The following is a 17,213-nucleotide window of genomic DNA, read 5'->3' as shown; positions in this document are numbered from 1 at the left end:
CATGCAGAACACAGTGAGGAGTCTTGATCTTCTCCTCCACCCTCTGCAACATCTCGCTTTTCTTCATTGAGGGAAGAATGTGACCTCCTGTTTCCCCTGATGCTAAGCCAGGGCAGTGGTGTTGTCGGGTTCACTTGGATACTGTCCTGTGACTAGTAGTTGAACTAACTGGATGAGCTGAGTGCCACGTGGACAGTTCTTTCTTGTTGATGTGCCAGCTCACCTGGCCTCCCTCCAGGTGCCTGACACTTCTCTCGAGCAGTGTTGCTCCCCATCCCGACTCCCAAGTCTGCGAATAACTGCAGAGTGAGGGCTCGGTAGCAGAAGAGACAATCCTCGGTTTTAATTTTTGAGAGTCCAACCACCAACGGAGATCCTCCCTTTACTCTGCCCGTATCTGGAGCAACCCTGCTGATCCTGTAGAGACTTCTGGTCGCATCTTTCTTTCAGTTAAATTGAAGAGGTCTTGGTGAAGTCTTCCTAAGGAAGCGAACTTGCTCCAGAGAAGATGGTCCCCAGCAGACTCATCCTGACCCTCAGCGAGACAATGTTCTTTTCTAGGAGAGACTCTTGCTTCTTTCCAGGCAGCGATCTAGCTTGCTTTCCGGGACGGAAATGCTGAAAATCCCGAGAATCATCGAATCCCCAGGTAAACAGTATACTGTTGCGGAACAACTGCAGGACTTCTCCTGGGTTTACTAATAGTCCTAGGGACTGGGTCAATTTTAGGGTGATAGATAAGTACTCCAGACAACTCTCCTTCGATTGTGCTCGAATCAGCCAGTCGTCGAGATACATCGAGATCCTCACTCCTTCTAAATGTAATAGCAGGCCACATTCCTTAATGCCCGTGAACACTTGAGGGCGATGAAGTCAAGAACAGTTCCTGAACTGAAAACTTTTCCCTGAATCACGAACCTTAGGAATTTTCTTGAAAGAGGATGAATGGGAATCTGAGTAAGCGTCCACAGAAGGTCAGAGAGCCATCAATCCTGAATGAGCGGATGAACGAAGGAGTCGTCTCACGTTGAACTTACGTCTTGATATGAAAGATTCAGGCGCTTACATCAGGAACCCAGCCTCCCTTGAAGATTTCGGCACCAGAAAAGCGATTGTAAAACCCTGGGAATGGAGAAGCTTGAACCGGCCCTATGGCTTCCTTTCAGCATTGTTCCACTGCTTGTAGAGGCTGGTTCTTGACAGGATCTCTGTATCTGGCTGATAACTCCCTTTGGAGTTGTTGTCAAGGAGAGACTCTCCTGAAGCAGGATGAGTAGCCTTTCTTAGAATAGAGAGGACCAGTCGTCCGCCTCTGTGCCCAGACTTTGTAGGCTCAACCCAGTCTGGCACCCACTGTTGTCTGGAGTACTCGATTTTCACTTCGTCCTTTTAATAGGACGTGAGGAAGACCTTCCTCTTCTCTCAGGTCTTCTACTTCTGAAGGAGGCTCTTGACGAAGGGCCCCCTCGAAAGGGCTCCTGAAAGGGAACCTTCTCCTTCTTGGCGAAGGGAACAGCAGGTCTCACTCTCTTTATTGACTGAGCCAAAGATCTGGAGTAAGCCTTCTCCGACAAGAGGCGAGAAATCTCATAACGTTTCTTGAGAGAGGAAAAAGATGGGGCGATAGAGGAGCAAACAGGAGAGAGGACGTCTGGAGAGGAGACACGGATTTGGTGAGGAAGGAGCTGAAGACCGATCTCTTCTTAAGGATTCCTGCTCCGAATAAGGCAGCGACTTCGAGGATCCGTCCCTCACCGCTTTGTCAGACAAGCAGGTGCTGCCAGCCCAACAAAATCATCCATACTAAAATTCGGGGTCAGGTCCTCCTGGCCAAAAGCCCCAGGGCCAATCCATAAGTGAACCTCAAAACTCTAAAAGGCCCTTGGGAGATGGTCCAGCTTGCACATTCCCCAGGTGGCCTTCGCGAGAAGGAAGAAAGCCTCCTGGAGGTCTACCAGAGATGAAAAAGTCCGCATCTGCTGATGAGGGAGACCCAACTTAGGCTCATGGTCACGTGCCAAATTCAGACTTTCCCAAAGCCTAGAAAGGAGGAAAAGAAAACAGTCCACCTACTTCCTTCTTCACGACTGCATCACTCTCAACTCCCATAAAAGCTTTCCTCATGAGAATCGTAGGCGCATCTTTGCCAGAAACAAAGAGGGTTTGCTGACAAATGCTGTCCCTGTGGCCCAGGAAAGGAGGGTGTGGCTAAGTCTCCAAACTCCTGAATCTTGAAAGCCAGTCGTTTATAATCAGAAACCTTAGCGTCCTTAGGGATTCCTCCTCTGAGACTTCTTCAAGGAGGCAGCCGGGAGAGAGGCTTGAAGAAAGAGGAGCGCCCTGTCCAGGCGAAGCAAGTCTGAACAGGCCTCTGTCAACGAGAAGCGCCTGCCAGGAGAATGGCGCCTGCTGCTGGACTGAGCGCCTGACGGGAGAGGGAGCTCTGTCCACGATGAGAGCCACCTGCCGGGAGAGGGGGCCTATTGCTGAAGAGCGCCTGCTGGAGGCGGTGCTTGCTAAGGAGGATTTATCCCGCGAGCGCTTGGCAGAAGAAAGCGCCTTCCAAAGAAGAAAGAGGGTCTGCGAGGAGAAGCGCGCCTGGAAGGAGAGGCGCTTCCCTCCGACGATGAGCGCCTGCTGGGAGAAGAGTGTCTCCTTGAAGAAAAAAGCTTGCTGCTGGAAGGAAGCTTGACAGGAGAAGAGCGTCGACTCAAAGAAGGACGCTTCCTGGAACTCTTGATGGGAAGAAAGTCATCCTTCCTACGGCAGGCAGATCGCGGAGAGATCCTGGCGGCAGCAACTGCTCTGGAGACCGGCCAAAATCTGCTTAAATGCGGCTCCTTCTCACCTCCTGGAGGGCCAGGGGGATCTTGAGGCTCTCTTCTTGTGGTAGGAGAATCTCCGGGGAGGCGCTCGGGGCTCGAATCCCAAGCTGCTGCTCTGGGAGCCTTCCAGGATCTCTTCGGGGCGCGACTTATCAGCCGAACTCCAGCGGCGTGCCAGTGAGGCAGGTCAGGCCCTTGAAAGCACTTCTTCCAGGATACCCAGCACTATGGCGATCCAAGGCAGCCTGGGCGTAACAACAGGATCTGCCGAAAGGGCGCCTGACCGTTAGGGGATACTCTACATCCTCCTTGCGGCTTCGACATTCCTCTCCACACTGGTCTGGGAGTTTGGAGAGAGGTCTGGAGTCTACGAGCAATGGTGCAATCAGAAAGCGCCCTCCACTACACTGGGGTTACTGCACACATCACTGTCCTCTTACCTTCTTATCCATACAGTTGCGATTTCATCCTAGTTCTCGCCTTCATACGGCCTCATTTCAGAGGCAATTGTAGTTGGTAGGAGAAGGGACCTGAGGCAAAGTGTGGAGGCTGGTGTTGTTTCATGTACTCAGCAGGCGGGACCTGCTAGGAAGCTGCAGAGAGGAAATGCTTCCCTAGCTCTATCCTTTCAGCTTCTTCAAATAAGAAGTCAAAACCTTCCATTCATACACAGACATATTCCTCACACTCCTTACACTGTTGTCCAAGAACAATCATTTCCCCTACACCTGCTGCATACACGGTGTGAGGTCTGCGAGCTTTTAGCAACCTCACCTTACTCTTATTACTTTTTTACGAAACACAGGTGTAACATTGATATCAGACATCTTAATGAAAAATCTCAAAGCCAAAGCCAAAAACAGTCACAATAGGCGTATGCAAACCAAAGATCCAATAGTCATAGAATCGGTCAAAGGATCCTCCTTAACAGCGGCAAAAATCAAGCAGAACCAACAACAGATGTTAGTGGAACCAGCGACAGAGAAAATCTGATTAGAAAAGCAGGAATGGTTCTATTCACTTTAGCGGTGGAAGGCAGATCACTGACTACAGTTAGCGTGTGCATGAGATTTAACAATTCTCTTCGAGCAGTGAGACTGCAAGCGTATATATCACCTGCCTTATTTAGGGTGGTTGTGTGCAGGAGCCTGTAACATAGAACAGTTTAAAAATGAGCTTTCACCCATCAGACTTGCTGCCAGAAGTATGCTGCATATTTAACACATGTCCAGCCACCAAACAAATTCTCCTTTATTCCTTCAGGGGCTGGCTCATGGCAGGTAGTTATGAGCAATTTCCACAGGAGAAAAACAGATTGATCAATTTGCTGTGGTGCAGGTCATGTGTAGGTCCTGTGTAATAGTAGTCCAGTAGTGATATGAAAAGGAACAAGTTTTTAATGAAAACTACCTAGTGTTAGCTACCTATATCACTGTATAGGTAGCAAACACTTCAAATTAACCCAGGCCTACATGGCCACAAGCACATGTTCTTAGTATGAAGCAAGGAAACATGGTCAATGGGTCATATCCATAAAATAGTAGTAATGTATTCAAATATTAATTCACAATTACTACAGTAACACTGCCTTAAAGGATTTCATTACAAATGCTTCTTAACTCAATTAAGACAAAACTAAATGGATATCCATACTGTACATTTCTACACATTTCATAACCTTTAATTACCCAGTCTATTCCCAAGCACCAGGTAAAGGTTATGTAGCCTATAGGCTAGGCTACGTTAGTTGGTATATAAACAAAATCAATAATTACTGGAATTGTTGTACCAAAAATATATTAAATCAGTATCTCTAGGATTTTAAATTGTTTGTCGAAGCTCACCATTACAAAAAAGTACTTTTGTATTCCCTTAGGAAAAAGACAAACATCATGACAATTTTCTCAACACCTGTGACATCACTACCGGCAGAGTAATACCCGTAGAAAGTAGATCCGCATAAATATACTTCAGCTACATTTGAAAAGAAACCTGATATCAAGGATAACTGGAGAACTGTCGACATCACAAAACCCATTTGGTTGGATTATAAAATACTACAAAGGAAATACTTTGGCCTTTAGTAAACACCAAGGCTTGTAAGTCAAACACGACTGGGAACTAAGATCACATCTATGTTTCGTAAACAAGAAGTTAGGGTAACAAGATTTACCCTTTTGACAACCTCAAATTATCTATCAATGTTAAAAAGGTCCCTGCATAATAAGTTTCATTAGCAAAATTGTCTAATATTTTTTACTTAATGCTAATTATCACTTTGTCAAACAAGAAAAAACAGCAAGGCATTACAGCGTAGCCCAACGATCTACTCCTAACTTCTCACCTTGCAAGAGGCCTACTGGCTCGAAATTTAAACATACATAAGCCTATCCATTATATTTTAGGAAATAAAACTTTTAACTGGGTCTTAAAAGTAAGTACTTAGCTTGGTTGGTGTAATGATGCTCGAAAAATGCATAGAAGACAACCTGGGGACAAGTGAACTCTTGGACAGACCAGAGTGTAATAGTGAAGATGCTCTTGTCACATCTGTGCGAGTGGGATGTAGAGAGAGCTGAGGTAGTTGTTGTAGGACAGGAGATAGAGCCCTCCTCTCCTGAATCCTTTATATTCTATCGCTGTGCCAACAAGCACTATTCTGGCTGAGACCAACTATAAGAGAATTCTTTGTAATTGGTTGGTCTGTCTTACAGAGCCCTGGGGGGGGCCATGTAAGTGAAACTCCTTTAAGGACGACAATGGCTACGCTATCAAAATTATGAATTATCTCAGTCTAGCCCAGGCTACACTTAAGACCTATGCTCAAAAACTGGTCAAATCACAAAATTTTCTTATCATTCAAATTTTATTCTGCAAACTGTTTCATTCCATGCATATAAAAATAACTTTATTATGATCCCAAAGTAATATCTACATCTGTAAACTGAAAAATAACCTTTAACATTGTTTACCACCAGAACAAGAAGCATGGACCAGTGAAGCTAGGCCTATGCTACTGATCTGCCAAATATTTTAATTTACTGGCCGCCTTTTATGCACATATTCCATTTCAGTCAAAATTACTTTTTTGACTGTGACCTTTATTTATTCATTCTATCAAAATATTATTCCTATGCCCAAAAATGAAAAAAAAATATGTCTAGGTTAGCCTTTTATGACATATGTCTGTCATCAATACCAAGGATAGTGGGGACTCAATGGGAGTTCAGGCTTTTGTTTGATAGGTTATTTGGGTAAATAGTCCCGAACATGCCCATTCACCAAGCTATAATGATTTGTATGCTCAACAAAAAATTATATAAATATGAAGAGTATTCTGAAGAGAAAATCACAATACAATTGCCATCGTGCCATGTATTAACTGAAATTTCTCGCCTTCCAATCAATACTGCGGTGGCTGTTCCATTCACCTCCTCTGGCCTCACAGACAACAATATTTCGCGCTATTTTGAAAATTAACCTATTCATGTTTATGACCTAAAGAAGGTGTGTGGGTTCTGTGTATAAGTAAGAATTCAGATGTGTTACTGAAGAAATACTTTGCATCTTTATCATGGTAAGCCTATATCAGATACTTTAATTTCAGCTAATTGATAATTAGCTATGCGTATGCCACATCTACCTTAAACCTACATTAGTGAGTGAACAGATGGAATGAACTAGACTATAGTACATAACAGGAACACCAATCCTAAAGCATCTAATGTTTCAAGACTTTCACTATTTTTAATTTATCACTGATAAATATAAAAAAGGTCTGCCCATTCAACTTCAAAGCTAAGCAAAATGGGACTGAATTCTTTTTATCTGAAGTATATACAATATCCAATTTTTACTGAACAACTTTTTTTTTACAGTTACTATATCTCTTAGAAGTTAAGCAAAATTTCAATTTTATATATTAATCTAACACAGCATACAAGCACAAAAATGGGTAAAAGTAATAGTTTTCAATCAATGTTGAAATACACTTACCTAAACGATGATCCTCTTGATAAAACCCTAGTTTTGTGGCGAGGTACTTTTTTAACTTGAGAACAACGGAAAAATCCATGGTGTTCAACACATTTCTTCCAGAAATTTTTGCACTCATTTCGACTATCAAAGAAGAACTCTACTATATCCTTATAATATCCCTGCAAAAGCATGAGAAGTTTTTAAAATTAATGTTCCATATAAGAATACTGTAACAATAAAGGATAAAAAATCAACTTGTAATGCAGCTTAATAAGAGAGAAAATACAAACACACCAAAGGCTAAAGGCAAAAATGACTGACACCTCTAATTCCCAGTAACTACAATAAAATTAAAATGAAAAATTAGCACAAAACAGCTGAATGGAAAATGGAATTTTACATTTAGTATATACATATGTTGGCAATGGCTGGTAACGGACAGATATTGCTCTGCTGGTAGAGGCAACAACCAAGAAGACAAGTGGGAGCGATTTATATTTCTATAATAAAAAAGAGCTATGACATCTAAGATCCAAACCAAAATATTCTGACTTTATTTTCAAATATTTCTACGTACTTGCTCAAAATATAACCTACCCATCCACGATCACCTTTCTTTGGGATGTACCACCCCTAGAAATCACTCTTAATTTTGAACGTCAACACTTCTGCAGCAGTCATGCCTAAGACTCATATGTAGACTGTCTACAACTCATATGTACATATTACTATTTCTGTGGAATTCCTTCAAAATGGAAACAGAGTTTAAATTTCACTAGGGAAGCTTGCCATCACCAGACACCAGTGTACAATATTTGGTTACTGTAATGACATATTCTGCTGCTATCCTACAAAAGCTTACCCTCACCATCCTGAGCATATTCCATGCTCTGACAAATAAGTCATGACATCAGAATCCATGATCTTATTGTATGATGCCTCCAATGGAGATGAAAAGTCAGTAAGTAGGACAGAGGCTGTGAATAAATGGAAGAAGTGGACCGAGATGCTGAGCTCTCTGTACTAAACACAGAAAGCCCAAGGGAACTGCCTTTTTCCTTGCATGAGGAGTAAGTCCTGGAAGGGGATGTTGAGGAGGACTTCAAAAGAGATCCTCCCCTCCCCCTGGTATTCTAGTTCCTCTTATTGTTCCTAGTCCTTCACCTGAGACTCCTTAGCTCTCAAGTGGTAGCTATCCAGTTGCCCATGCATTACAATCTTACCTCTGCTAGGGAAATAGAAACCACAACTTCCAAATAATTTTGTCTGAAAGAAAACTGGAAATTTTATGAACAAAATGTCATAGGTTTTACTTCAGGAAGCCTTGTAAAATATAAATGTAATTCAACTGAGAGAAAAAACTTAACCCCAACAAGTTGTTTCACCTGCTGAATCTACCAACAGCTAGAGCATTTTGGAATTCTGGGTTTCATCTGACACCTGAGACTAGTGAAGGGACTTCAACAAACTTATTTCATCATATGAATGTGAATAGCCTTCATTCCAATTACTTTCTCCACATAAATACTGTACAATATTAACGTGGAAAAAAATTAAGTGTAAAACTTAAGAGGTCTTTCCATCCAGCTGATTTTGTCATAGCATTAACTATGGATACACGTAACAAAACACATTAATTCTCAATCTCAAAACATTAGTAAAATAAAAATTGATTAGTAAAAGCTATACTGTATAAAAAAAATTTTCACATAAAAAAATTCTTTAATACTGAAGACTACATTCTACATAATAAACAATACAGTAATTATATGCTTTTGGAAAAGTCTGAGAAAAAATTAACACAATCCGAGATTTCACAATCCAGAACACAAGGAAAACTAATAAGACCTGTCAAAATAAAGCAGATAACTGTTGACTTAAAAGATTACTATTTCTGACTTTACCATAGAGTATTCCACTAACATAATAGATTTCCTTTAATGCTTCATTAGATGCATTGTTAAACAATGAACAGTCTTTGGAAGAAGTTATAAAAACATGCATTAAAATATTCACACAATCTAAAAATACTATATACATATGCATAAGGAGCTTTCTGCAAACTTATATTTTTACAGTTTTGTAAAACCAGTGTACTGTACTTGGAAACCCTGTAATAATTATTTGGTGAATAACACATTTATAATTCATCAAATAAGGAACTGCTGGGTAAAACACTACATAAAAAGATACTACACTCCAAATAAGTTTAAATGAAGTGAAATGATCAGGATGATTGATGAAATATTTAAGCTGCATTTCAAGTAAAAATTACATCATATGAACATTGCACATAGAAAATAAACACAAATGAGCAATAGAGCAAAAATGTCACCAAAATTGAACAAAGCATGCCTTAACCTGAAATGTTAATAATTAAATGTAATAATTAAAGATTAAAACTACCAACACACCTCAGGCCATCGTACTCCATAAGGCAGCTAAAGAGAAATATGAACTTATTACAAATCATGAAGTAACTACAATCAGTACACAAAATTCAATTCCATAATCCAATACATTATTATGTTAAACCATCACTTGCATTAGCTGATGTATCACTGACATCCACATATTATGCTTTAATGAGGGTTGAATACCATTATGGTATTCAAGAGTCAAGTCTAAAAAATTACAACCTTCTCAGCCATACTACTGCCAACTGGTTAGACATGTATATGATTATTTTCAGTCTAATGGTGAGTGTAATGGGCTTTTTATTTCTTATTTGTGGTAATAACATGCTAAAGCAATCTTAGTACAGTATTTCAAAATACACCACAGTACAGTATTTGTTATGCGTCAACTAGCACAAATTAAAAGTCAACTTTCTAAACCTGGTAGAAAAATTCTAAATAAAAATTTCATGACTGGTTATTATGGATTACAGTGAACCCCCCGTATTCGCGTTGTCAACGTTCGCGGACTCACGCATTCGCGGGTTTCTCTGTGGAACATATCTAGCCATCATTCGCGGAAAATTCGCCGATTCGCGGTATTTTTCACTGAGAAATATTCACTAATTACTGTATTTTCATATAATTTTCATGAATAAATGCACTTTTTGTGATAAAACTATTAAAATATTTAGGTATAAGCATTTTTACAGGGTTTTTCTGTGTTTAAGCTATCAAAATGGGCAGTTCTAAGTGTTTTTAGAAGGGTTTTAAGCATTCGCATGATTTGACCCATTCGCGGGGGTGTGGGGACGATCCCCGCGAATACGGGGGGTTCACTGTATTATGAAACATCATGGAACTCATACATTGCAATCCCAGTTAAAAAAATACAAACTCAGGAGTAGTATCAGTTACTACTTTTCAAGATTGGAGAGAGAGAGAGAGAGAGAGAGAGAGAGAGAGAGAGAGAGAGAGAGAGAGAGAGAGAGAGAGAGAGAGAGAGAGAGAGAGAGAGAGAGAGAGAGAGAGAGAGAGAGAGAGAGAGAGAGAGAGAGAGAGAGAGAGAGCGCTATGAAATCTGTCTTTTATCACTTGCTATAAATTTACTTTTCATGATTTGATTGCAGTTTCTAGCTGAATAACATGATTTTTCTGTAGCATGAGAAATGTCTTTATTTTTTGCAAATACTATTTTAAAAATCAATAAAGATTTATAAATTTATTTGGCATCATGAAAAGTATGATAAATATAATAAATTTTTCTGATATAACTGTCATTTGTGCTTCTTCATGCAAATAAAAGTATTGAAAAAGTAGGCTAAAATTTTTATAATTCTATATTTCGAATAGGCTTTGGTTTAATAATAATTCCATCTAAACAGTCCCTACTTTTGTTGGGGAGTGAGATAAACACTCCTCCAACATCCTTCCACCACCCCAATGCTTTGTGATATTAAAATTTCAGACAATGAAATTGCATGAAGACGTCTCATTTCATCAAAATCTAAAAGGGTTAATGCTTATTTGCTCTTACCCAGTACTTAACTATTTGCAAGTTCAATCATTTTTGTATAAGGCAAACAATACCAGTTCAAGATGTGACAAGAAATAATGCTAGGAAAAATTAATTAAGGGTTCTCAATTATGTCTTAATTTCAAATCCTCTTTTTTCTGATGCAAATATTTTCAGCAATTATTTGTTTTATTGTATGGGAGGGAATAACATCTTCGGTGTGAAGGTCAAACTGTCTGTACAGTGGGATTCTTTGCTTGATCTGTAGTTGACTGCTGTTATTAGAGGAAAATATTAAAAAAATAAAATATTCACTTCCTGTTTCATGTCAAATAATCATGGAATATCAACAACATAAGATTACTCATAGTCTAATTGTATTTATATTGTAAAAGTTATCTTCTACTCTTTTCTTCTACAGTTTAAAAAAATTCAAGAATTTACCTAGTCCACATACTTTGTATCCTCAGGGAAATTACCCCTCATGATGCCCTAGTATTACTTCATCATAATGAATTTGGAAACTGGCACTTTTGTTTGAAATGTCTTTTATCTGCAAGCAAAAAGCATCACTACCAAGAGGTGATACAACTTGGACAGAACAAAACAGGAAAAGCTTTTTTGCAGAATCAAATACCACTCTTCCTTTTTTTGCATGGGTATAAACACTCACATCCAGTACTTTTTCTTCCTCAATGGATTTTACCCCTCGAATGTCAATGATAGTGCTTCAATCAACAGTTCCCCATGTTATGCCTTATTTCCATTTTCCACCGGTGAACAATAAACCTATAAGATCACCTGAGATTGATTAAAACAATATTGCTTTTCTTATCATACCAGTAGTGCCTCATTCCTTTGCCAAGTCCACTAAATGAAGACCTGGATTTATAATAACTTGATTTATAGTTTTTTTACTATGCATTATTTACCCTATATAAAATTCCTGTAACTGCTACTTTAAAAAACATGCTCTGATGTAGGAAAAACCTATTTTTGGTAACCGCTGTTCGTCTTCAAAGGAGTTACTGCTACTCTCATGGTCCCCCGGAGGGCTCCATAAGACAGACCAACCAATATCAAAGAATTCCCTTCTAGTTGGTCTTAGCCAGTATAAAGCATGTTGACACAATGATGGAATATAAGGACTCAAGACAAGAGGGCTCTATTCTGGTCTACAGCGACTACCCTTGGTTCAATTCTTATCCTTTACATGCAGATGTGGCAACAATGCATTCTACGTCAGCCATCTATTATGGCAACAACGTATTCTACGTCGGCCATCTATTATGGCAACAACACATTCTACGTTGGCCATCTATTATGGAAACAACGCATCCGCCCTTTCCCCCATTACTCTTTTGGTCTCAACTAAAGATGTATCTCATTCTGTCCATCTCCTCACATTCCCAAATCTCATTTTGGTCATCATGGAAGAACCAAGTTCAGAAGCAAGTTAAGTGCATAAGTTTAAGTCCCAGCGAAAAGTTTTTGATTTCAAAATTTTTAGCTGGTACAGGTAGCTTTATTTTGTCAAAGTTGGGAGCTGGTGTGTCTCCCACAAGGTGAGAAGTTGGGTTTGGTTGGCTTGTCCACAGTACCGTGTTTGTAGGCTGACAAACAATGTTTGATTATTTTGAAGTAATAATTTTTAAATAATGTTGCTCTTGAAGATCATTGGTATATGACCTCTTATCTTAGTAGTGACCATGCTTAACTTCCAAACCTTGGTGTTAAGTGAAGCCAATTTGTGATTTGTGGTACTTAATTACTGAACTAAGTGATTTTTTGTGATAATGTTCCCCATTCATCATTAACATCTGGGAACTTGTATCAAGTTATACAATGCTTTTCTTTGTGGATCTACTTTTATCAGATGTTGTTCCACTGATGTCTGTTTTTCATGCATCTAAACTTTGGCTTTGGCAATGTAATTAATTTATACATACCTAGCTTATTAAAAATTTATTTTAGCAAAATTTTCCTTGAGGTACTTTCTTATGTAGCCTATAGTTTTACCTGTGTTTTGAGAGTAGCCCAGACCCAGTAAACAAATCATAATTTTACAAACTGGATTTATAGGATATGGTTTGCTTTGTCTTTATTGAGTGGTGTAACATTCAAGGAATTACTTTTAAGCCAAATTTATGTAGTAATTATGAATAATTTAATACATGACTACTGTCTTAGGGGAAAAATAACCCATTGTTATGATTCCTAATGGTATACAGGCAGTCCCCACTTACTGATGGCATTCGTTAACGTCGATCTGGCTTTACAACGCTTGTCTAGTGATGCTTTGAACTAGATTTTCGGTGCCGATCTTTGGTTAGCGGTGCTGATCTCCAATTAATGGCACTGATCTCCGCTTAATGGCGCCAATCTCTGCTTAGCGACATCACTAGTCTCCAGTTAGCAGCGCCAATATCCGGTTAACGGTGCCGTTAAGCGAGTTGTTATCACTATTATCGCCGATTTTTGGTTAGCGGCAATTTTCGGTTATTGGTACTTGGCCGGGAACAGAACCCCTGCCATTAACTGGGGACTGCATTTCAGCACCTACATACTTGTGTCCAAGTTAGCCTCTTTTCTGTTAGTTGTGCTGCCTAAATTATTATAAATAATTAGCATGTGTAACATTTATGAAAAATACATTTAAGACAAAATTATGGTAGTATTTATGAACATTGTACAGTAATACTTTACTACTGTCTTATGGATAACCATTGTCATGGTTCCTAACATTATACTAAGGCTACATACTTGTGACCAAGTCAGCCTGTAGTGTGTTATGTGTGCTACCTATACAGTGATTACCGTATAGGTAGTTAGTATCAAGTAGTTTCTAATAAATACTTCTTCCTTGTATCACTAAAGGGCCACTACTATGCAAAACCCATAGATTACTGTATGTGTGCTGCAGCGAACTGCTTGGTCCGCTTTTTGCCAGTGGGTATAGCTCATACCACCTGCCATGAACACAGCCCCTGTAGGAATAAAAAGGGGAATATGGTTGGTCTCCAGACATGTGAAATATGTAACATGCTCCTGGCAACAAGTTTTAAGAATGAAACAGCTCGCTTTAAGTTGTCTTGTTGGGTCCTATGTTTCAGTAAGGCTATGGATGGAGGAGATAACATCTTTCTGGCAGAACCCTGGCAGAGTATATTTCCCTCCCTCTCCAAGCAGAACCCATGTTTAGGCCAATACCCTACAGCATTGGTTCCTAGTACCTTCCAGGTCAACTCCTCCGATGGAGAAAAGGAGTCTTTACTTGGGAGAGATGTCCTTTTTATCAGACATGAAGTGAATATTGCCACTTAAACTGCCCTTCTGAACCCTGATTGACCAGAGACACAGCCTTTTGCTGTACATGAGAGAGATACCTCAGAGGAAAATCTCTCTTCCATGCAGCAATCAGATACCGAAGGGGATACTAATAGGGTCAACCTAACCTCGCCTGAAGTGTCTGTATCATCTAAGGGGTATAGTGACTCATCCAGGACTTCTGTTCTTTTGTTGCCAGGCAGTGGTAAACTGCTGCCTTGGCACTGCCAGATCATGCAAGCACCCCTAATAGGGAAATAGCACTTGCTGCATTTGCTGACTTCTGGGAGGATATTATGAGCAGTATCAAGGATGTCCTTGTTACTGAGCATCAATATATCAGAGATGTTACCCATAATTCCCAAGAGGAAATCAGGTCAGTCCTGGATACTGAATTAGATGTAATGTGTACGAATTTCTCAGCCTTTAAACGAAAGAAAAAAGTGGTTGCATAGTCTGCCGGGCAGAGTTTGGTTCTAGAGTTCCAACTGGTAGCAATAATACGACCAGTTCAGGCTACAAAACTTCAAATGAAAGGTTAGTAAGGGCTCCAATAACCAGCCCTGATGGTACTGATAACCCTTGGTGCAACACCTCAATGTGTATCTTTTCTCCTGATGGCAAATACCTTATTAATGAAAACTATGATTGAAGTTGAACATGTAGAATTTTGGGACAGAGCAGCATTTCCTAATACAGACAGCCCCAGTTATCGGCGGGGGTTCTGTTCTGACAGTGTGATGATACCCAAAAATCGCTGATAACTGAAAATTAAGTGAGCGCCGAAAATCGCTGATTTTCGGTTATCAACGCCTCTTATGTATATGTCGGCGCCAATAACCAATTATCAGCGCCAATAAGTGGAAATCAGCGATTTTCGATGCCGAAAATTGCCAATTTTCATCGCTTGTCTGGATCGCCGATAATTAAGCCCGCCGATAACCGGGAACTGCCTGTACTCCCTGAATGGCACTTAGTCCCTCCTTTAGTAGGCATTGAGAAATGCTGAAGGAGATAGTTACCTTCCCTACAAATGTAGCAGTGAAAGCCATAGAAGAAACCTTTTACCAGGTTAATGGGAAATGGAGTTCCACAACTATTTTAGAGAACCAATGTTCTCACCGGCTAGCCCCAACGTTTTGTCCCTTCACTTTTAAAACAATTAATCAGGTGAAGGTAACCTTCAGAATTTTGTGGAAACTGGGACACGAGATCCAATGGCAGAATTAAAGCCATTTGTCTCCGTCATCCCAGTACCTGAAAATTCTACTAAGAAATGGGCAATACTTGTCCTTCCTTTTGAATGAAAAAAGCTCCCTCTAGATGAAGCTTCTCAGCAGTTTGGGACCCCCTATGAGAAAAATCATGGAGGGGACAGTCTTGGCTGAATTTCATGCTAGGTTCCACCTCCTCAGCATTATAAATTCTACTACTGTGCTGGAAGCTTCCATTAGAAGGCTTCCAAAATCTTCTAAAACAATGTTTGCTGCTGTAGCTAAAACATTATGCTGACCCTATGGAGAGCACTTTGATTTTCTAGTGTTGCATTAAGGCTCAAATGAAAACGTTGGTGGGTTCCAATATGTCACTCCCCAGTGTAACCTCCTTGTTACATTCTACCCATTCTGTATGGACCTTTTTGAGGAGTCTGTTGTGGCTCAACTCACTGAACGAGCCCGACAACAGAATTCTACAATAAAGTATATGTTTTTCTTGGAAAAGGGGAATCCGGGAAGCAGCGATCTTGAGAGTTTGCTCTTCCTAAACCAAAGAAAGTTACTTATGACTCGGAGCCATACAAGCCTCCAGTCGCCCCTAAAGGATCCTTTCAACAACAGAAGAAGTGACAACAGCAGCTTGGGGACACAGCATTATCTTCAATGGGCTAGGGTGGAAGTGGTCTCATCCTCCCACCCCCTTAAAGGGTTTTTCCAAAAACCAGACCCCCCCTTGGAAGATTATGTGCAGGAGGTCCTCTTAAAGGGAGCCATAGAGAAACATGCATTTACTCACCACCAAGCATATCTTTTCAGCATCCCCAACAAGGATTCCTCCGAATGAAGGGTGATCCTCGACCTATCAAGTTTGAACAAACACACTGCTTGCCACGGTTTCTGGATGACTACTGTTGCCCCAAGTATGTTCATTCATTCCGCAAGGGACCTGGACCATTTCTATAGATCTGAAAGATGCATACTGGCATATCTCTATTGCCATTCCCTTCTGCCCCTTCCTAGGGTTTCAGATAGGGAAGGAAATGTACAGATTCAAAGTCATGCTCTTCAGGTTAAATATTGCCCCAGGAGTTTTCACAAAATTAGCAGCAGTAGTTGTCTGAGAACTCAGGAAAGGAGGAATTCAACTGATAGCCTACCTAGACGATTGGCTAATCTGGGGACCCACCAGAGAAGAGTGCTTGCGAAGCCTAAGAGCGGTAGTCAACAGGCTCCAGTCAAAAGGTTTTCTAATAAACTGGAACAAATCCCGCCTTACACCCAGCAGACGCTTTTGGTGGCTGGGACTTTGTTGGGATACTCTTCACAGCCAGTTGTCTCTTCTCATCAAAACTCAAATCAGAATAAGAAAGGAACTTGAAAAGGTTCCTTGCACAGCCCAGCTTTTCCAGACGTCAGTTGGTACGTATGATGGGCCTGTTACAGTTTGCATCTGTGGTATCAGATTGCAACTAAAAAAAATGTAAATAGAGTCTGGCTATTGCATGCAAGAAAAAAGATTTGCGATAAAGAAGGGGTCTTTGGCAAAACTGGTCACTGTGACTCCTCCATCTGTATGAGTAACACAGTGAACCCCTGTATTCGTGGGGGATGCGTACTGCACCCACTCAAGAATAGCTAAAATCCACGAATACTGTACTTAAAACCCCTCTAAAAACACTTAGAACTGCCCATTTTGATAGTTTAAACACAAGAAAAACCCTGTAAAAATGCTTATACCTGAGTATTTTAATAGTTTTAACACAAAAAGTGCATTTACTCATGAAAATTATATGAAAATACAGTAATTAGTGAATATTTCTCAGTGAAAAATACCGCGAATGGGCGAATTTTCCGCGAATAATAGGTAGATATGTTCCACAGAGAAACCCACAAATGTGTAAGTCCGCGAATCGTGAGAATGCAAATACAGGGGGTTTACTGTAATACACATGGA

At 40.2% G+C, this 17,213-nt stretch overlaps 1 protein-coding gene across 5 annotated transcripts in view; it reads right to left on the bottom strand.

The window, feature by feature from the left end:
• Positions 1-17,213, bottom strand: part of Cdep (Chondrocyte-derived ezrin-like domain containing protein) — an 804,710-nt gene that overhangs the window by 251,739 nt on the left and 535,758 nt on the right. For 3 of the 5 annotated variants that reach the window (XM_067085454.1, XM_067085456.1, XM_067085458.1), the window contains exons 7-8: positions 9,218-9,244; positions 6,822-6,982 (exon numbers count right to left, since the gene is read on the bottom strand). In XM_067085454.1, the coding sequence (XP_066941555.1) occupies positions 6,822-6,982; positions 9,218-9,244 (188 nt within the window). The remainder of the gene's footprint in view (positions 1-6,821; positions 6,983-9,217; positions 9,245-17,213) is intronic. The other 2 variants (XM_067085457.1, XM_067085455.1) reach the window with 1 other exon arrangement.

This window comes from Macrobrachium rosenbergii, chromosome 42 (genome assembly GCF_040412425.1).
Source record: "Macrobrachium rosenbergii isolate ZJJX-2024 chromosome 42, ASM4041242v1, whole genome shotgun sequence".
Classification (NCBI taxonomy): Eukaryota; Metazoa; Arthropoda; class Malacostraca; order Decapoda; family Palaemonidae; genus Macrobrachium; species Macrobrachium rosenbergii.
Note: the sequence above shows the minus strand (reverse complement) of the source record. Positions and strands in the feature narration are given on the sequence as shown.